This window comes from Crocodylus siamensis, chromosome 10 (genome assembly GCF_052110815.1).
Source record: "Crocodylus siamensis isolate JL-2025a chromosome 10, ASM5211081v1, whole genome shotgun sequence".
NCBI classification, from domain to species: Eukaryota; Metazoa; Chordata; order Crocodylia; family Crocodylidae; genus Crocodylus; species Crocodylus siamensis.
The window spans coordinates 28,450,248-28,472,984 of record NC_143404.1 but is presented as its reverse complement, the minus strand read 5'-3'; the positions used below and the strand labels follow the sequence as shown (position 1 = coordinate 28,472,984).

At 39.5% G+C, this 22,737-nt stretch overlaps 1 protein-coding gene across 1 annotated transcript in view; it reads left to right on the top strand.

The window, feature by feature from the left end:
- SLIT3 (slit guidance ligand 3) overlaps positions 1–22,737 on the top strand; it is a 946,021-nt gene that overhangs the window by 570,285 nt on the left and 352,999 nt on the right. The window contains exons 7-8 of the mRNA XM_090064655.1: positions 16,940–17,011; positions 22,264–22,427. Of these exons, the coding sequence (XP_089920781.1) occupies positions 16,940–17,011; positions 22,264–22,427 (236 nt within the window). The remainder of the gene's footprint in view (positions 1–16,939; positions 17,012–22,263; positions 22,428–22,737) is intronic.

The following is a 22,737-nucleotide window of genomic DNA, read 5'->3' as shown; positions in this document are numbered from 1 at the left end:
TCCCACCTGCTGAGCTGCAGAGATCTTGCAGGGAAGGTAGCAGGGTGGGGAGCCTGAGCCTGCAGTGGGCAGCCCACTCCTGCCCCAGCCCCTGCCCCCGCCCCCGCCCAGACCCCTACCACTGCCCCTGCCTCCGTACACAAATCTTGGGGGCGCATGCCCCTTTTGCCTCACCTCCAGAAGTGTGCACAGTGCCAGGGAGCTAGTCCCACCCCCCTCATCCCCTGAATGAGCCACCCATGGCTCTGTCCTGCTCCCCTCCATGGCCCTGCAACCACACATTCTGGCCCCAGGCCCCAAGCCCCACACACTGGCCCAGCTGGCCAGCAGCTCCAGCCCTAGCCCTGCCCAAATCACTCCCACCCTCCAGCCCTCCTTCCCTCTCTCCTTATGAAGGGGGCTCAATCCCTCCCTCCCTCTCTCCCCCCCCCACCCCTATACCAGGCTACCTGCAGAAGCTGATCTCCAGGCTGCCTGGCAGCCATGTGCATGTGTAAGTACAGACATACACATGGCACCCCCTGCCTGATGACCCTTCCCTGACTCCCGCCAGCCTCTTGCAGGCTGGAATGCTGCCAGCTTGAAGAGAGCTCCTTGAAAAAGTTAAAAATCCCCGTGTTTCTCCATTAAAATGAAAAATCTGCATTTTTCTCAGTTAAGAAGGAAAAATCTGCATTTTTTCCCATTTTTCCACAGGAAACAGAAAACCTGGATCCCTAGTCATATCACTATGCACAAGGCAGGCTTCAGAATTTTGGCTAGCACTTCACTTAACTTGGTTTATAAAAAAAAGTCTGAAAAAATGTGTACTTCAAGGAGGGGGAACAACTCCATAAGAGGATAACATTTGTTAGGATGGATTCAGATCAGAAACAATCGAAGAATATGAGGTCATTCTCTCCTGAATTAAATTATAAAATTAATTTGTTTTTTGTTTTTTTTTTTAGAATTTCTTTTTATAGAGTTCTGCAAGAGCCTGTAGCACCTTGGTGATGTTATATGATAAGACTTTACCTTAGGAGTAGGGAATGAAGATCATTGGATTCCCCCAATCTCTTTCTGAAGATGTGGAGTCCAGCTGCTTGTTCCTTCCAGCCCCCACAATTGGTTTCCATTAGTTTGAATTGTTTTAATTTTTTTAAGGCTGTCCCTGTAATGGGAAGCGTTGGGTAAAACATCCTTTTAGTTTGGAAGCAAAAAATCAACTTCATATTGCCCACAGGCTGATGTTCTGAATTGAAGATTTATAAAAGTTCCCTCTGGTTAATAATGTTTTCTTGCCTTCCTTGGGATTGTGTAAGGTCTGCTTTCAGTGTATTAATTATATGTAGAGTACCTGATCCAGTTTCTGTTATCTTCCACTGAAGCTAATTTGGACCCATAAAGTAGAATACATGATGAATTGTAGAATAAAACGGAGACCTCTGGAAGCTTAGCATTTGGTAAATGATCATTCTGTAAAGTTAATTACTGTGCAATATAGAATATGATCTATCAGTGTTTGAAATATGTATTATTATTAAAGACTAGGATTTTTAAAGGCACCTACATGATTTAGATGCCAAATTCCATTGAAGTAAAAGAGGAATTCAGGTCCTAATTCCCTTTGGCTCGCTTGGAAATCCTCTCCCAAGTAAATAAGCTGTAAGGGCCTGACTCAATAGTTTCCAGTTGACTTTAATGGGCATTTAATTGGGTACAGTGATGGTAATTGGACTTGATTGTTCAGATTTGTTTTAGTGAGTAATAACAAACCTGAAAATTAGATGTCATAATGGAAACAACAGTGCCATTTTAGCTGTTACAACATAGCTTATTCAGTGTTTGCAGAAACGGCTTTCTTTTCCATTGTCAGAATAATTTACAGGAAATTATTAACATAGTAGGGCTTGCAACTACAATAAGATCTCTCCCAGCATGATGCACTGAAGTACTTTTAGCCTTTAGGCAGAGATTTAATTCATAACATTTTGTGAAGATAAATAAAACCGGTTTCTATTGTGTTGTTATTGAAAATACTAATACCATTTGACAGAGCACCCTGTATTTATTTATTTATTTTTAAAAGCAGTAGTAAAATAACCCCCCCAAAGCTGTTCTCTTGCTCTTGTAATCTTCCTTCCACCACTGAATTTTTTTATTTATATTGCTTAAAATGTTCAAGTTTTAAATTCTGTATAGAAGAGCAACATATAAACTGGCAAAGGTAAAACTAAAGCTTTCTATAGTGATTCTTGGGAACAAGTATTTGGAAGAGGACAAAATTGATGGATTGCAGCAGTATGGAGGGGAGGGAAGTTCAGAGCAGGTTTGACTTAATGTTAGAGAGTACATAGTACACCATAAGTTTTTTTAGAATAAAGTAGCAATCAATGGCATTAAAGATTCTCAGCAAAAGGATGGGGCAAGTGCTCTTGTCTTAATAAAACTATCAGAAATTATATAAAGTAAATCATTAACCTACTTTATACACATGGAATGGCTTGGTATTAGCTGAACAATTCCTAATGACACTTTTCTGGAATCACAGTTTGAATAAGGTTTTAAATCGAAATACTGAACATCACCTTGATCAATTGTTGTTAATAGTAGTCTAGAGTAAAAATATTTGTGTCCTTAACCCAAAGAAAGGCTGTTCAATAAACTAGGTGCTTAAAGAATCACCAAAAAATTGAGATAATGTCTACTTTTAACCGTTTTTAGCTGCCCAATTTGCTTAAGCAGAATTACTTCACATCCTGAAAGCAACAGATCTATAAATAGAACACACCTCTACTACTGTCACCCCAGATTACAACAGAGAACTTTGTGCAATACAGATTCTGAATATTTTCAATGGAGGTTCACCACCTTTCAAAGTGATGACGTATTGAAAGATGAAAGGTATTTGATGACAGTAGCTGAGAACATGTAAGTATTGAAATACTTTAGCAGCAGGAGGTGCTTGGTTTCCCACACACGAATACTCTTTTTCTTGCCTAAGAGGTAAGAGACATGACACACTCGTGTCTTAAATGGAGAGGGATAGCTTGTAAGACTGCCTCTTTGGGAGTAAAATGCTTGACAGTGGTAGAATGTCTATATCATATAGTTGAGCATCTTCTTGATTGTAGAATAAAACCAAAACATATAGAAATAAACACTAATAAGAAAATGCAGTCATCCAAAGTTAATCAGATACCTAGAAAAAGCACTGGATCTTTTTTACTATATTCTTTAACGTAGTTACCCTGAAGAGCTTTATTTAAGAACTAAAAGTTTCCATTTCATCCCTGTATCTCAAAGTCTTGAACCAAGTGTGCCTAGGATTTAGGGGTATCAATAAAATACTGTCCAGCTCATTAGGGCTGAGAACCCTGTTGGATGGAAAGCCAAAACCCAAGTATTTATATGGCCCTAAATAAGCCATTTTCCAATATACTGCTGAGGAGGTTTTCTCCTTCTATACAGGAGAAGGCACATACATTTTTTCCAGCCCATTATGTCTCTTGTGCTAGATATTGTCCAATATTTTCATGAAAATATTTTATATGAAAGCTGAAGAGAAAACCTTTCTTATAATACAAGAACATATAGGCTTGGATTAAATTGGCACCATGTACACGATGACAGCTTCCTGGTTTTTTTAAAGCTCTTTCTTTCAAGTTCAAAACTTCAAGAATTTTTAATAACATTTTAGTAGTTCTTTATAGACCTAGCAAAGAATTACCCATTTTGAGATGGCATTGTAGTCTCTTTACCACTTTATCCATGTCCACCAAGAATGAAAATCGTGTTTGTTTGTAATGTGGTTTTATGGCTAATATGAAAATGACAGTCCTCACATAAGATTATCTTCTATCTTGAGAAAAGTCTTTAAAGCATTGCTGAGGAAAACAGTTCTGAGATTCTACAGAATATATAACAAATAATAGTCATTTTTATTGTAGCAGCCACAAGTGTTAACAGCTTCACAGGAAATGTTTGGTTTAGTTAAGTTTAAAATTTAATTAATTTCCTATCCAAAGTGTTTAATCATATTATAATGAAGAATTTAGAAAAGGAAGTCATACCTGTTAATAATTAATAATTAAAAACATGGTATATAAATACATAAGATCTAACTATAAACTTGCAAGAGTTTCATGTGGCCTCCTTCCCCATCACAAACCTCCATGGAAACAGAACATAGGTTACTTACAGACATTAAAAAAACCCAAAATGGTACTTAACTTTAAACTCAGCCCACTCCTGCGCTGAGCACAGCGCATGCCCAAAAGAGACATTAGTTGGACCTTGCTCATCCAACATCTGTATAGATCAGGCACTTTAGTTGTCCATTTTGGGCACTTTTGTCTAACAGCTGATTGAATCGGCTATTTGGATTAAATCAGCTGTTAGATAAAAGTGCCAAAAAGCCCTACCGAAGCACCTGATCTATATGGATGCTGCTTCTTCTGGTAAAATGTGTTGGTTTGGGGGTTTTTTTGGTGGGGGCTTGTTTTTTGGGGAGGGAAATAGGGGGTGTTAAATATCTATAAGCAACCATAGGCCTTTAGAAAACCCCTGGTAGCTGAGATTTGCTTCACCTCAGACTTAACTTAAACAGTAACATAATGTTGCCTCTAACACAAAATTGTGAATGTGAAAAGGTAGACTATGTATAGCCAGTGAATGGGCATTGTACATGTATAATTTGGTTAGCTCTGAGAGTGGTAAGAAGCTTGATCATCCTTAAAATCTTAGGTAATTTTTGCTAACAAACTACAAGAAGTTTCTATTGAGTATGTGTGACCTATAACTTAGTCAAATTTGGCAGATATACATGGCAATTGCAAAATGCACAGCCTTGATACAAAGGCTTCTGCCTAGCACATTTTTTTCTCTTTTACCTAAGATAAGCCGTGCTATAGAGACACTAGAAAGTGACCACCACTGCATTTTTTTCCTTGGCTATATTCTTGAAAAAAGACAAGCTTATTTTGGTTGAAACTTTGAAGGGAAATCAGTGAGAGAGAGATACCCGTCTTGTAAAATGTCAGCCTAAATGGATAAAGTTTGCCAAAGTTACAAGCAACTGAAAACTAAATCAAATGCATGAAATGCAAATGTGAAGCATTAAATAACCAAAAGATTAGGCAGTACTACTATTCTTGCAAATAAAAGCATTCTGCTTATTCATACAGTTCTGACAAAAATGTTTTCCTTTTTTTCTAGTTTCCTTTGGTTTGTTATTTTTCCCAAGTTAGACACCTGAGTTAAAAATGCCAGAACCACTTGTATCTTTGATAACATTTTTGGGGGCAGAGGCAGGAGTGGTTGAAAAATAGATAAATAGTGAATTTGTTCCTAAAGATAAAGGAAGAAAAGAACCAAAAATTGGCAGCTAATTGTTTTTATTAATTTCTGTAGATTTTACATGACACCTGGAGACCATTTAGAATGTTACTTGCCTGTGCTAATGTTGTGTTTAAAAATAACATTTGCATGGTGCCAAATCACTTCAGAGTTTGGTACAAATATTGAGACAAAAAACCCAGCTGTTATTGCTTTTGCTGCTAATTTGAGGTGTCAAATTAGAGCTCAACTGCTGTACGTCAGTGAATAAAGCCCCTTGTGAGATCATTATGTTTTCCAGCAGTCAAGAGTAATGGATTAATCAGTGCAGCATCAGTTGTTTTCATTATATACCCACACAGTGGTTATGGGCTTTAATTTAAATGCTCTTTGGGGAGATCAAAGAATTTAGTACAGGAGGCACCCAGAACTGACCAAAAATGTGAAGGGATTCAAGGAAGCTTTGGATCATGCTTGGCAACAGCTGTTCTTGGCAGCTTTGGAAGCAGAGGCCAAGGATAGTTAAGGCAGCTCAGCTGTGAGTTAGTCACTGCCAGAGCCACTTTGTTTTGTTCAGCAAAGACCCTTAAGAAATACTAAACAGTTTATTTAATTCTAGTATATTTTGACCTAGGCTAAAAATACCAGCACTTTACAGGTACTGAAAATACAAAAACTTGCACCCCAGGACCCAAAAGTCCTGCCAAGGAGTAGTAATTATAATGGTGTAGAAAATGCAAGTGCACAAACTGGGTATTTTAGCTACTGAAAATAAATGTAGGTTCTGATTTTTGGAAGTGCACTTTTATCCTGTCTCCCAGTGTAATTAGGAGCTGCAGGTACTGAGCACCTTTGCATATCAAGCCATTACTAAATACCTCTACAAACAGCATTACTAAAGCACCAGGGACAAGACCTGGAACATAAAGCCAGGTACAGGCATTACATATTAACCAATATAAGTCATCGGAAACTGAGCTCAACCTGCAACAGAACAGAAGTTCAGTGCACATAGGCTGGTTTAAAAATGGTGGAACCTGCTCCAGGATAGACCTGGAAGGATGTAGTTATCAGACTTAATTGATTTAGATTAGACCAGTCTATGAAACATCTGTACTAGATCCCCTCATCACTCAAGTTAGGTCTCAGTCTACAGCATCCTAGACGTCTTTATGGTTCTCCCATTTCCCTATCCTCACTCAGAGTTCGACTTGAACTCAGCTCCGACTCAGCTGCTCTGAGCTGTCAACCGCAGGTGCAGGGAGGAGGGAATGGAGAATCTGTAACTCTTGTATTTGTCTATCTTTATACGGTGGGGGGAAGAGGGGAGCAGTCTGGCAGTGGCAGGACAGGGTAGGGCAGGGCACAGCTACAGGCTGCTGTGTCCTGGGTAAGCAAGGCCTGGCAGGGCCCTGGCACAGGCAGAGGGAGGAGAGCGGGGAGCAGAGCTGCAGCCGCTGCCTTCCCCTGCCACTGCTGCTGGTGCTTGAGGGGGATTTGGAGGAGGGGATGTCTAGCTTGGGCCTGAGTGGCACTGCTGCTGCTCCTTGCGCTGGCATTCAGTGGGGTGTGAGGCTTTGGGGGGCGTGGGGTGTCCAACCTGGCTCTAAGCAGGCACTGGCACTGCTGCTGGTGCTTGGTGGGACTTTGGTTGGCAGGGGTGTTTCCAGCCTGGCCCTGAGCGGCTGCTGCTGAAGTGACTGGCATGGGCGTTTGGCAAAACATGGGGCTTCGCTCCCTGGGAAAGTGGAGGAAGCCATGCCCTTGCAGCTGCAGGGGAAGGGGTTTCCAATATTGCCAACTCTCATGATTTCTGACATTGTTCTTAAAGTCAACACTTCAGGAATGTTAACTTAGCTCTTTCTTTTATCTGTGCATATGGTACATTTATGTACTTAAATATAAACTTAGATGTTTAACTTAATTATAGAAATGTAACTATTTTAATCCATACATTATTTTTTTGTCCCTCTAATATTTCCAAACCCACCCCCCCTACCTCTGTTGGCAGAACTAACTGCCACAGCAGGGGAGGTCACATCACAGCTCCTGTATTCTGGTTCCACTCTGATCTTAGGCAAATACCTTTACCCTTCTTTGTCCTTGTTCACCCATCTCTGAACACGGATAACCTTATCCCTACTTCTGTTTAATTCTGATTGTAGAGTGCTTGGAGGTTGCTAGGCAAATTCTTACTTAATATTTCTTGTTATCCTGATCTGGTGGGGAAGGAAGGGTGTTTCACCATTATTTACCTTTCCACTTTAAATTGAATGTACTCTTGCTTCCAGGACAGGAGAAGCAATAACCAGGGTGTATGATAGTAATTCACTCCTGGGAACACTCTAAGCCTGCAGATGTACCATTTGTAGCCAGGCATTGCATGCACATAGATAATAATGCTGCATTAGGGCCAATTACATGGTGTTACGGACACACAACACACAGATTACACACATAGCCAAAAAAGCAGTGTGATAAAGCAGTGGTCTAATCGAAGGAGACAGAGGGAAATGTTACACTTGTTAGCACGACTAGTGCTGCAGTGACTGCTACTGCGGCTCCAACCAGCCTCAAAGGTTCGCTTTTCAACCCCAGGTCCAGTTCAGACATTTCAGAGACCCGGTTTCAAAGGCTTTTTGCCTCAGAACTTGAGTACTGAACAAATTGGCCTTTTGGGGGATGGTTTGGGGGGCAGCAAAGGGGGAGAGCATTAAGAACATCTGTCTGATTTAGATCACAGTCCATATAAGCATAAAGCTCTAAGTAGCTTGTTATTTGTAGTATTCACACCATTCTTTTTAAGCATAAAACTCTGGCAAGCAACCATTAGCTATTAATCTGTAGCACTGAAAATGAGGAAGAAATTCAGACAGCAACACAAACACAGGATACGAGTTTCCAGATATCTTTTTTTCCAGTTCATTTCCATTCCCCCTGCATTATATGATGTATATTTCTGACCAGAAGTGTGTTTAAACCTATCTCTTTCTGTGGGAAATTATTTTTATGGATGATCTGATCACCTAGTTCTTCACAGCTGAAAATTCAGCAAATGTAGTAATCTCCATATATCAGCAGAGCCAAACGCTTCACAGAAGAAGTCTGGTGTGTTTCAAATGACTGAATGACCAGCAGCCCCCTGGTGACTCTGGTAGATGCTTGTTATGATTTAGAAAAAAGTGCTAATCAAAATGTAATCTACTATATAATTTTGCAATTTGATTAGCTGTTTGTGGTAATCAGCTGCAGAAGTGGAATCTAAAAGAAAATCAGACTCTCTATTATATTTTGAACCCAAAGCATGTCCTCAGTTCTGGCCCAGTTTGGGGCATGGTTTCTTTTTCAGTTGAAGCTGACTGAAAAAATATAAAGGCTGCTAAGATTGTTGTCATTTCCTGGCCTAAATGCTAGTGTTAAAATAATCCTTTTATGTTGTTTAACCTTCTGATGCCATTGCCTGAAAATATCCTTGGTCCATAACTGTAGGATGGATGTGTGTGTACTTTATTAACACATTATTATAGACATAGACAAAAAAAATCAGTCAGTTCTAGGAAAGATGAATGAAATCATAATTTTCCACTGTAACTTGAAGGCTTGCGGTGGGGCGAAAAGAAATCTCTTTTGGCCATTCTGCAAACAGCCCTTGATTTCTCAGCTCACAATCAGTCCAGCAGAATTGGGAAGATAGGCTGCTGAGTCTTGCAAAATGATTTCAAATATTAGGCAGCTTAGCAATCTAAATCCTTTCCATTTGGGTAAAGCATTGGAGTTATCTTGAGAAGCTAATAGTGTTTGTTTTAATATTTGTGAATAAAAAATTCTTTATATGAATATCAGATATTCATGACACCTATTTTTCTACTCAAAATGATGGGAAGGCAATAAGGGAAATGGTACCAGTGTGGAATTAATTCTTTTTGGATCACGATAGTGTTTTTGCGTATATGTGTCAATATATGCACATATGTTTATATATAGGGCCTTTCATTTCAATACATTCTAAAGCACTTTACCAACTATCGTAATAAACGAATCGAGTCATTTATCAGAAAATTACAGCCACCTTTATGGTGGGATGTAAGCAAACTTTTTATCTTCAATACTGCAAATAATTTAGAGCAGGTAGGAAATCGATAAGCATGTTGCATGCAATTGAATTTGCATGGGAAGTTTGGAGAAAGAGGGAGCTTATATGTTCCAGATTTGGGAGTTGTCCAGGATTCCTACTTTTAGAAAAGTTGTTAAGGCTTTGCAGACTTTAACAGCTACAGGGCCCCTTTTGTATCTCACCTAAAAACTGGTACCTTTAAATATGGTGCCCCTTTAACCAGATAGAGGTTAGAAGCGATTTAGTAGGGTAGTTCTTCCAAGGGTATAAATTAAAGTATGATACTTGATGTCAGCTGCCTGAAAGACAAAAGTGCTACATCCAGGATTGCTAACCCTACTTTATGCAGCTCATAGTAGTCCTTGGAGGCACCTAAGTACTGATGCAGCTGGAGCTTGTTTAGTTTGCAAGATCTGGCAGGATTGCAGCCCAAGGTGGGAAGTCTGTAGGTATAAATAATGTCTGTAACTTTTGTTTCCTGATTCAGCATTTTTGGAAGTGAATAATTTAGATTGATATAAATGACAGGACAGTGTGTTTTCTATGGATGAGGAAAAACTTGGCTCTACAATAAGCAACAGGTGAAAATATGATGTTAGTGAGAACCTGGCATGATGTAAGTTTCCCCATATACTGCTAAAGGAGCCCGAGGCTTCAAGAGCCCTGGGACCCTCCCAGCTGCCTGCCTTCTGTTCAGCCTTCTCCATGGATTTATTTCTTAGTCTGAAGCAAATATGCAACATGCTTCATAGCAGTTAATAGAATATTGTGGGAGGTGATTTTCTCCATCACCTTCATTTGAATATGTTAGTGAATTTTATAGGTGTACTTGGTAGCCATGTTGGTCTGAGACAATTAGACATACAAAAACCTAGAACTCCTGGTTCCAAAATGATACCTTTTATTAGACCAACTGGAAAATCACAAGAAAATTGGCCTTTTCTGCAAGCTTTTGGGATCAAAGTCTTTTCATCAGGCTCTGGGAAAAGTATAGATCAGGGGTTAGCAACCCATGGCACGCATGCCGAGCAAGGCACGCAAGGCCATTTTGCTCAGCACACCACCACCGGCCCGGGCTCTAAGCAGCTGCTGCCAGCCACAGAGCCCAGGCTGCTCCCAGCAGGAGGCTGGGAAGCTGCAAGCCTTGCTGCAAGCAAACCGGGCTCCTTGGGTCTCCTTGGGTTGGCTGTAGCCGGGAAGCTACAAACAGCTGCTCCGGGCTCCAGCATGTCGGCACTCCGGCACCTTCAAAGGCAGACAGTGTGTTTTTTTCCGGCACTCCAGCCAAAAAACATTGCCTACCCCTGGTATAAATGGTACAAGGTGGTAAAAAGTCCTCATCCATAGGAAATAAACTTCATTTTTGCACAGAGAGAGCTGAACATGAAAGGCTGTCCCTCTGGGTCCAAGTTTATTTCCTACCTATGGGAAGTTTTTACCACGTTGTACTATCTATACTTTCCCCAGAGCCTGACAAAGGGACTTTGATCCTGAAAGCTTGCAGAAAAGGACAATTTTCTTGCAATTTCTCAGTTGGTCTAATAAAAGTTATCATTTTGGAACCAAGTGATCTAGCTTTTTGTATGTCTTAGTGAATTATATTCCTTTATTCTTAACAAGACACACAGGGTTAAAATGGTCTCTGTGGAGGCAAGTATGGGCAGCTTGGAAGCTGCTTTATGTGGCTGGTATGCAGTTTGTAGAATGTTTCTCCAGCATTTCTCCATTTACATGGAAACTCCCCCTATGCCAGCCCTAGCACTCATACAAAAAAAAACCAAACTGATGTGGTAGAAATGAATATGTCAAAGTAGAGCAAAGGGGTTAACATCTCCCAACTGAAAACATGACTCATAATGCAGACAGTTCACTGTCAATTAGTAGCCTTTGTAGAACAATGGAAGCTTTACTGCAGTATTTGGCCTTCTTTGTGCTGAAATAATTACTATTATCATAAATGCTTTATTGCCTTCATTACAGTTAACATTTAAATATCAGTGGAATAATATATTAATAAGTCATCTGTGCAGTAGTTATCTGCTACAATTATACTTGAAGTTTGTGCTTAAGGACTATGTTAATGAAATGGAGTTTAATTCAGTGTTGTGTTTCTTGTTTGTTTGTTTTTATTTATTAGTGGCATATGGGAAAGTTCTTGCTTATTTCTATTAACAAATGGGCTCTTCATGTGAGTATGTATATGTAACAGTTCTGGGATTTGGCTGTCTAGGATTTTTTGACTATTAATTATAAATAGCTAGTTATTTTTAAATATATATTTGATCCTATTAAACAGTGCAAAGATTGAATTTTCAGGATCTAAATGAATAATTGTTCTGGCAGATAACTGAGAGATTTTTTTTGTATGCTATCTTAGAAAGCTGCTTTATTTTTATTTTCTTAGCTTCTTTAAATCTAATCCATGGTTTGTTGATGTCAAAGGAAAGCCTTCCTTAAATTCAGTAGGGCTTGGACTGCAGTCTTTAGTGCTCTTGCTGACCAGTTCACTTATCAACTATGAGTATGGTTTAATGCTGAAAACTAACTTTCCACACAATTGTTTTCATGTTATTTTCCCCACTTCTGAAGTACTACCCTGTACTAACACTGAAATGTACATCACCTGCACTCGGCCTCTGTTCTTCTTGAAGACAAGTGGCCAATATGAAAACACAAGTGTAGCAACAATAAAAATGCTTCCCATGTCTTCAGGCACATCCAGGGATGCTTTACATACATGAATACTCAATATTTTAGTGTCTGTGTAGATAAGTATTATGCTTCTCAGTGTATAGACAGGGAGACCTGAGGTTTAAAATCTTGAATCATGATCCTCTGCAATGGACAGTTCTTGCAGTCATATATTCCTATATAGTGTTTTATTTTTGTGTTTGAAATTTTTCTGAGGTACTTCTTTGGGCAAACTGTCTGACACAACCTTCCCGTCCTGCACTATTGATGGCATACAGTAACTAAGCAATGACTGATATTTTTAAGAGACACTCGTTTTAAAATGCAAACTAGTGTAGTAGGAAATTTGTCTTGCTATTATGGTACCATCAGATAGGCTATGTAAGAGGCAGGCTCCACTGAGGGTACATGGAGACATTACACTTAGATCAGCAGTTCCCAATCTGTGGTACAGGTACCACCAGTGGTACACAGGCAGTTTGTCAGTGGTACGCATTAACGGATTTATTATAATTACTTTATATGACAGAAAAATGCTGGTGGTATTTAAGGCTGAACTGAAAAATTTGCTGGTGGTACTTACGGTTGTATCATTTTAAATTGGTGGTGCACAATCTGTCAAAATTTGGGAACTGCTGACTTAAATCAACTTTAGGGTTAAGTTGATCTAAGTGTCAAACTGTGCATGCATTCCGGGGCTAGGGACAGGCATTCAAAAAGCCTGAGCCTGAATTGATTCAATCTTGGCAGATTGATCTAACCTGGACAGGCTAAATCACTTTGTAAGTGCACAGACATCCCAGAAATGCAGACACATGCCTGCAGTGGCTCAGGCTACAAGCCAGGGGGTGCTAGAGCAGCCCTCTCTTCCTTCCACAGGGCTGAGCTGAAGAGGGCGTGGCCAGGCCCCAGCAGGATTAGGGAGAGGTTCCCCGCCTGCTTGATAACAGAGCATTTATCAGCTCTCTTATCAGCATTTATCACCCCATCAGAAAACAAACAGCCTCTCTCATTAGTTCTAACTTTTCTTGTTATTTTAACAAAGAGAGAAAGGAGGGACATTACCAGCTGCACTTTGATTAGCCCCTAAGCTGACACTGCTGTCTGCCACAGCACAGAGCATATCCAGCATGTGGTCTGCTAGCTAATGCTGAGGTGTCTGTGTAAGGCAGAGGGGACGGGGGATCTCTGCTTAGCAGGGAGTGAGGAGGGGAGGGGGAAAGCAGAAGGAAACCAGGTGGATGTTGCTGTGCCTGCAAGTTTCTTCCAGAGCTGCAGCCATGGAGCAGAGGGGAGGGGCCAGCCCTGCTGTGCAGCAGAGAGCCCTGCCCAGCCCAGAGACCATGCCAGGATGCTGGGGGAGTCTGATTTAACTTAAACCAGAATGGAGTCTGGGACAGACATTGCATAAACTGATTTGAGCTAAATCAGTTAAGTCTGATGCTACATTCAACTGGTTTCAGCCATTTTGATACTGGTTTATGTGCACTGAATATCTCTTTGGTTACAGGATTAAACCAGTTTTTGATCACTTAAAGTGGTTTATGTGTAATGTCTGTTTCTAGCCAGGGAGTTTAGATTGGGCAAAAGATGACTGGCCCAATCTAACTTAGTTTACCTGATGAAGTCACTAAGTTGGGCTAACCCATACCTGATCTAATCAAATGTGCATACACCTTCAGAGTGCAGCCCCAGAGTTGGGAAAGCACAACCACTTACCCCAGCCCTGGACTATTTTTCCTACTCCCTCACCCTCAGAGACCCTTTCACCCCCAGATGGACTACCCTTCTCTATGGACCCACTAGTTTCCAGTCCTGCCCACTAATCCCCCCAGTCTGACTGAGGCTGCCTGCACTTTACATAAAATACCATGAGTTAGAGCGACCCTTGCCCTGACTCAACAGACATTTGCCTGTTGGGTTGGTGGGTGAAGCTCAAGCCTTCCAGCCCTGGCCAGCAGACAGGGATACTCTGGAAGCATTTGAGGAGGCTGCCAAACCTCCCCTCTCCCCTCCAGCTCCATTCCATACCCCACAACTCCAGCCATGGCAAAGCCAAACCAGCAGCTGTGAGCTGCCCCTGTCAACAGGCTTGAGTAGAGGGTGAGAAAAAGGGGGCTTCCTTCTCCCACCCTGGCTCAAGCCAATTGACAGCAGCAGCTTTCAGCTAGAGTGGCCATCATAGAGGACATTCCGGTTTTCTGCTACTCTCTCCTCTGTTGATACAAACCCCAACGCCTTTATATTTCAATAGAGAACAGAGGACAACCGGACTGTCCTCTATGCTGGCCACCCTAGTTGCAGCTGCCAGCTTGGTTTTGCCACAACCAGGGGTCGGGAGGTAAAACAGAACCCCTTGTTTCATGGGCATAGCCTGGCTCCCCCAGTATCCCATCTGGGGTAGCTCGACGGGGACTGTGAGGCATGGGGGCTCCATTCTACCCCACCATGGCTCTGGCCATGGCAAAGACTGCATGCTGCCTCTTCTTCCTCCCCCCTCTCTCTCTCCCGCTGACAGCCCAACAAAGGCATGAAAAATTAACCCTCAAGGGAACCTGAACACAGGTTCCCTAACATACTGTGTTCTATAGTGCCTTCAGCTAATCGCTGATTTATCGTGGGTTAATGTTTCACGTGATCAGCCATTTTGAAAGCACTCTGCAGCCATAAATGTATGTTATGTCACAGTTGTACACAGCTTTCAAGGACCAGAATTTGTGAAAAATGCAACTTAAGTAAGTGTCCTTAGATCATGTTTCTGGTGCAGCTCCAAGCACTGGTAAACATATGCACAACTGGGACCTGATTGATTATGCATACCACGTAATCATAGATCAGGTCCCAGGACTGTGTGCGCATGTCCTGAAAGACATTGCAGTTTGTGTCTTGAATAGTTCTTCGAATTGGCACTAACAGCAGATCTGAAGTTGGATGTCTAATTTGTAAGCAGACGTCAAGACCTGGCCTGCAAACAGAGCTTGTATCCAGAGGAAAGCACTTGATAGCAGTTTCCTCACTCCTTCCTTACCTTCCCCAGTGTTGTGGATTTGGTTTAGATTTCCAACAGTCCTCTGCCCCAGAGTCTGAAAATGTTCAGATTTCATAGTTTCACAGTTTCATACTTGGTAGGGTTGGAAGGGACCTGAGCAGGTCATCATGTCCAATCCCCTGCCATGGCAGGAAAGAATACAAAAATTGACTTTACCACTTACCTGATTTGAGCTGTAGTGCTGTATGCTGTGATCTAAGTTGCAGCTCCTTCAGGATATGTCCTGACCATAGAATTCTGCTGCCACAGCTGTATTGGTCAGGGTTAGGATTCCTGAGAGGCATGGCTTCATCAACAGAAGGCCCTTCTGTTGTAAATTAAGGCAAAACTGGTGTAAATTTACACCAGAAGGCTCTTCTGGTATAAATTAAGGCAAAACTGCACTTTTTCTGGGACATCTTCACTGAAGACCTCGGAGTGGGAGTGGTAGTATAGTATTATACTGATACAAGAGTGTTTGCTGTGGCTGTTGATTTCCAGTCAAAAAAATGGCTGTGACATTAGATGACAGTGTACTTGGGGTTTTAAGTAATTTAATTCTTCTAAAATTCTTAAAAATATTTTGCTGAAATCCTCTGCTCAAAAGTTACTCCTGAACAACTGAAATGGAAGTGACAATGGTGGTGACCCTAAAGTAAAGAACGTTAGTTTTCTCTTGAGCCCAAACACAGATCCCTTATTTAAAAATGAAACAAAAATGTTGTCTTCTGGAGAAATAGCCTGAAAAACTAAACTACAACTCTAAAAAAACTACAGATTGTTGGGCCACCATTACAGATAACTGTAGTTTATAAATAATGCTAAATAGCATATTTGTTCCATTTAGCAGTAGTACTCAGTGTAGAATGCTATGTAATCAATAGCCAGTTTGACCACGTCTTTTAACAAACTGGTTTGCTGTAGTTGCAATTTCTGAACAATCTGGATGTGGCAATTATGCCCCTTGGTGCATTTTCTATTTCTCATGCCATCGCTGATAAACTTTATCGCTTTTAATTTGCTAGGGAGTCATTGATATAATTAGGAACAGCATAAATGAGGGCAGCATATCCCAGCTGATGATGAACTAGTCAGTTAATTTATCATAAGAAACTGTAAAGGGTTCCTTCCAGCAGCTGAAATCACTTTTTATCCAAGACTAGCTCTGATGAAATGCCTGGTGCATAGACTTCTCATTTGGGACCATTATATTTTTTTTCTTATGGAAAATTCTATGCTCCACATATTTTTTCATAAAAAAATGAAACCTGTTCTTCCATGTTTTTCCAAAGGGACAATACGAGCATTCTTTCCCTTGGCAAACTCACTGTGTTAAAAAGGTTTATGAATTGGCATCTCTCCTTTTACTTATAAACAAAATCTTTGGTTTTAGGGTTCCCAAATTGTGACGCATCAGCTTGATGCTCTGTCCAGTCATTCCACAATAATTCTTTAAAATGTATTAGGAAAACTTGTAGTTAGGGATCTGCTTTTCCGCTAGATTAAATCTTGTATTCCACAGACCTTGCTGCTTGGAATAGAACATGTTAAATGGTAATCTTTATCCATTTGTGTGCACTCCGTGCCTATTTTGCCCCCAAAATATTCTCCATGATAAGTCCCAAATTGCTTCTGAGATATTTGTCAGCATGGCTTACTGTTTGCAGCATTACAGACTTACAGACTTACTACCAAGAGTTGAATCAGTTTGGTTCTGCAAATAGTGTGTTTGTGAAACTATGTAAATAATTGATCAGTCTGTGTGTTTCTTTCTTTCTTTTTTTTTACAGTACTCTCAACAATAACAACATCAGCCGCATCCCTGTTACCAGCTTCAACCATATGCCAAAGATCAGGACACTGTAAGTATTAAATTTAGATATAAATAGCAATCTAGGATGATAATAACTGTCTACAACTTGATTATTTATCCTTTTAATCAATAACGGTATTAAAATATTTAAAAAAAAAAAAGATTGAGTGAACTTTAGTAAAATCCTCCAAAACATATTTGAAGCCAAAAAAGGCAAAACTTTAAGTTACCTCATTGCTGTTTTATAAAGGATTATCTTCTTATTGGGTGAGAGCATATTTCAGTCTTTACCTAGTTTAAAAGGATCATGGTTCTTTAGGGGAAAAAGATCTAACAAGTAAGCCTAGCTGCTGTTATACTGGTATGTCAGCTATGAAATTTAGCTGAGCAAATTTACTGTAGGGTAAGATCAGATTCAACCTGTTTTTATAGCATCATAAAATGACCACGTATAGTCATTACACTTTTACCAGTATAAGTGACTGGAACCCGATCTAATACCTGTAACAAAACAGAAGATCGGCACACAAAACCAGTCTATACCTGAACAGAAAAAAAGTTTGGCACACAAAAACCGTCTATACCCCCAACAGAACAGAACAGAACAGAAGTTCAGCACACAGAGACTGGTTTAAAAATGATGGAACCCAGTCTAAGATTTGCGCCCTCCCCTCCCCGCTCCATCAAAGGGAAATATGTGCTCTGTTCACTACCAGTCTAAACTACTCCACTTACAGAAAACTGTGTAATTTAGATCGATTCCACCTTGGGCTTTTTGAATGTCTGTACCTAGCCATAAATAAGTAGAGCTGGAAGGGACCTCATGAGGTCCTCTAGTCCAGCCCCTCCCCCATACCGATCACAAAGTGCCAGGATTATTATAAGTTTTAAATGAGGACGTTATTTGACCCAAGTTTTTGATCTGGGCAGGAACTTATTTATTGTTTTGCATAGAACAGATATCTCAAATAATTTCAGCCCAAAATTCAACAGAAACAAAAATATCAATGTGATGGCAAAATGATTTTTTTAAAAGAAAAACAAAGTAGTTTGATGGGGAAAAGGGTAGCTGATCAATATTTAATTTTGGTAAGATTGGAATGTTTTGGGTAAGTTGATGTTTTAAAATATTTGTTCAGTTTTAACATGAAAAGTGACTTAAAATTAAAAACACAAATCTTCATTTAGGATTTCTTCTGAAAAAAGTTAATGAAATGGACATTTCCACAATTTTTTCCTCAAAAAATCATCATTTTCCAATAGAAAATTTCTAGTGAGAAAGTTGTGACGGGCTCTCATAGGAGCTAAATTAGACATGATGTATTTTTTGGAGGAATTTAGAGCAAGGCCTTAGAAATGAAATACAAAAGCTAGTAGCATTAGCTTTATGGCTCCTTCCCACCTGGTGATGTCCAAAATATTAAACAAACAGTTTCAGTGGAAATCGCATTTAAACAAAAGCCTGTTTGGTTTTACTCCAAGTACAAAACTAGCCAAGATGTTTTTACTCCAAGGTGCAAAGCAAGCCAAATAGTAGCAGCTTGTTCAAATTAGCGGGAAGCAGAATGCTATGTGTGTGTGTGTGATCACACTAGATAAGTTAACTGAGGAAAAATATCTCTTAATTGTGTATATTGACAGGGCTGGTATCAGCGATAACCATTGATTTATATGTATTCTTTTTCTTCTTTAAAGATTGGACATTAGCATATTATAATATAACTGATTGATTAGAAGTTATATTATTGTCCTTTGGAAGTATGTTGTGGGAGGCAACATATTGTCCTATCCGTCTCCCTTTCCATGGTCCAGAATATTTGCCTGGCTACTTCCGATCAATCAGTCTTGTCTGTTACCAGAGCTCAGTGCCTGCTGCCATTTTCCCTTTAGTTTAATTTCGGAGATGGCTTTGTATATAGCTCCCTGGAGACTTACACTGACTAATCCCCTTTCGCTGTAATTAAAGAAAAAAAAAGGAAGGAAGTCATAAATGGGATTTATAAAGGGAAGCTTTTATATTGAATTCTGAGAGCCACATTTTATAGAACATGAATGCTGACCCACTCTAAAAGGATTTGCTGGAAATTTAATTTAGAGTCTGTGACTAAAAGGGCACCTTTAAAAACTAGCATTTGTATTCATTCACCTTATGTTCTATAAAGGTAGTTTCATCAATATCAAGTGGCATGTTTCAGTCTCCAAAGGCTGCCAAACAATATGCAACACCCTTCTAAACAGTTCAGTATAAGAACTGCATAGGAGGGTAGAAATATAATAAAACTGTTTAGTTTTTCATTTTTACCTTCCATCTGTCAGAGGCAGTAAAACCATCAAAAGAATAATTAATGTAAAATAAACATATGAATTGATAATATTTCTTGATGTCTTTCAGCTCAAAGCTGGAATTGTTCAGTTTTTCCCAATCACCACCATCATGTCTCACAAAAATGATTTCTAAATAATAAAATAGCTTGGCATAGCCTTGAGATTATTAAATGTTCTTGAACATCTTTCATTCCTATTTCTGGATAATCTAGCTTTAATATTAAACGTCTGTTTCACTGAAGTAAGTGGTAATGCCCCTTTTTAACCACAGAAGTAATACATCTCTGCACAATCAAGTTAAAAATAATTGGCTTATTGTTCTGTGGGTAAAATGTTAATATGAAGATATTAATTGGGAGAAGCACAATATTTTCTCTTGTATCATGTTCCTGATTTATTTTTCTTGGTAATTTCTTCCTTTTATATTGTACATAATCTCAACAATACTGTTGAAAAAAAAATTATTAAAGAAAACATGTTTTCCTCTAGGAATGATGGCTTGAAGTAGGGAGGATGAATTATAGTACTTTAATTCGTCAATTATCGATTCAAATACAGTCCATATGTATAACCCACCCACATTGTTGCTGTCACTGTGCACTATCCTGTAAAGTGAATTTGGTCTCAGTGTAGTTCTGGCTGGCAGAAATATCATTGCATTGAGCCATTTTTGTTAGCACGTTGAATACAGAGTCCAGGGACTGAATAAGCCTTGAAAATGACATGCCCTACACCCCTTAAATATGCTTTGCAGTTCCCTATAGATGGGGTTCCCTAGATAGACTTCCCTGTTGGGCAGTTGGGGGAGCTTATACTCTAGATGACTGTGTATTATTTAGCCTATGGATAAGTAGCCCTTTTTCTCTTCCCTTTTGTTTCCTGTCAAGGTGTTCAGTCCAGCTCCCTGTAAGAATGAGACTCATGTTTTGTTTTTTAAGGAAAGAGTCCATCCCATTAGGGTGGATGGGTGAGGGAAATTAAGAACCTGTCTAACTAATGTGACCTTTAAGGAAAAGTAAAATGTACTAATGTAATTGTAGTATTTAACAAATTCTTTTTAAAAATCAGCTCTTGTATGTTGATCTGTTTTACCTAACTCTCTCTTCTGTTGTTAAGTTTTATTGATCTTTTAGCCTTGATTGGAACCGACAGGAATTAGTTTGCATTGATCTGCTTTCCTTTGCTTTCAACAGCTTTATTTATGCTAGGCATGGTCCCTGTATTCATTTCCTTAATAGTGAGTCCCCTGCTGTCTCTGCATCTGTGAGTGACTGCTGAAGTAGAGCATTACATTTTTTTTAGTTAAAGGGATACTAAACATACACCAAATGACTTCAGTCTTCTTGATGCACACAAGGGACTGATGTGCCATACTTCCCAGCCACAATGGAAGGAAGACTTTTAAAAACATTTTTACTATATTTGTTAATTTATTTATCAAAGTTATATTCCTACAGGCTACTTGGTTAAGCTTGACAGCTTTGTTTACAATGGGTTCCCCTCCAGAGGCATTTCCATTCAATCCACAGTTTTATACGCTGCAGAATTTCAGTGCAAATGATACAAACTGTGCTAAAGTCAGGGTTCAACTAGAGTAAGAGAGTGGATTGAAGAGGGATTCAGTTCCCACTGTTAAAATACTTAAGTCAAGAAACTAACTATACAAATGTAGTCATAAAGCAAACTGGGAGAGTGGAAGAACAAGATGCTTCCTTCTTTCTTCGACAGATTTTTGTTTTATGAGCCCTTTCTGTAATATTGCCCTTTCTATAACAATAACAGTAGACACATGAAAAATAATAAAAATAAAAATATTTTCCCAAATATTTGGTGGACAATTGCGTCAAAGTTTTGCAACCTATAAGAAGACTCCTTCCTCTTCCTTTTTAAAATCTTAGATGAATAGATATGTTTTACTTTGTACTCTGAAGGTCAGAATATATAAGCACTACTGAGCAGAGCAAGGGAGTGAATTTGAGACATGCGGTTCCTTTACTGAAAATATGTCACTGGCAACCCCCAGACATACAAATCTAGGGACTGTCAGCTCAGGCGCCACCACTGATCTAAACTGCTGCCATGTAATATGAAGATCTCTCAGACTGATAGTTCATTTGTTTTAGAGGCAGACAAAGCTAAGTTCTGTGTGCACCAATTGTATTTTAAATGTAATGTGTGGTATATGAGTTAATAGTGCTTTGTCTAATCTGATCTTTGCAGGGTTTCAGTATGTTTTATTTATTTGGTCACATTACTACAAATGAATGACTCATTAAAAGGAATGACATAATTAGTTTTGACCTAAAGTTTGTAGTAGTTTTAAAAATGATCAGATTTGTCCCTAGCTGCATCTTACCTTGAAGAGGTGTGGGTTTTTTGTATTTTAAGATTGATAATGTTTCCAGGAGTCTTTAGCGCAAATGTATAAATGTATATCTTTTCCAATTGATTGCCTGGCTGCTTGTCTTGAAATGAAAAATCCCTTCCAAAACCATAGTAATTACATGAAATTATAGCATGTTAAAAGATACTGGTTTCGGGGTGGGGGGAAGGCACAGAAGCATATTTAGTTGCTTTTGGGCAAATTAATATATACAAGAAACCCAGTGCAGAACCGAACACAATATCAGCTATACCATTGATAAATACATCTATGCGGCAAGTTTTCAGCCTAGTTTTGTAGCTTCCTCTGGTGACTGCATAAGCCTCCATTCTTTTGGATGTACCCTTAACACTACCTCTTATAAAGTTCACACAGTCCATTTCAATGTAATATCAAAAGCTAAATGATCAAATGGAAGCACCTTCAATTCGCTGTCTCTCTTACCCCTAATCCTGGAGTAGTCTCAATTGCTACAACTCCCCTGTACTTATTTAACTTTCTCCTGAAGGAAAACCAGACTAGTACTAGTTTGCTCTGTTTTACCACTAGAACACGACATGCAGCTGTGATGTGACTCTTTCTCTCTGTTGCAGGCGGCTTCACACAAATTTCCTGCATTGTGATTGCCACCTGGCGTGGCTGTCTGACTGGCTGCGTCAGAGGCGCACTATTGGGCAGTTCACGTTCTGTGTAACACCTGGGAACATGCGGGGTCAGCTTGTGGTGAATGTTCAGAAGAAGGACTTTGTCTGCTCTGGTAATGATGCTAATTATTCATTTATCTATCTTCTGCCATTTTCATAATGAAATTCATACACAAACAGTGAATGGAGTATTATTATGTTAGTCCTATTTAAATGTCATTCAGTGGCAGAACTGGTTTGGTTTACATCACTGCTAAATTGTTTGGTAATATGTTAAATTATTCTGATTTGTTCCATCTTAGATGAGCTATTGGGCTCTGTTAATGACTTGATTCTCAAAATCTTTTCAAACTGTTCTATTAGAAATTATTTAAATGTGGAGGAACAATTAAGAAGTAGGAATTTGGCATTTCTCAAGGGAAC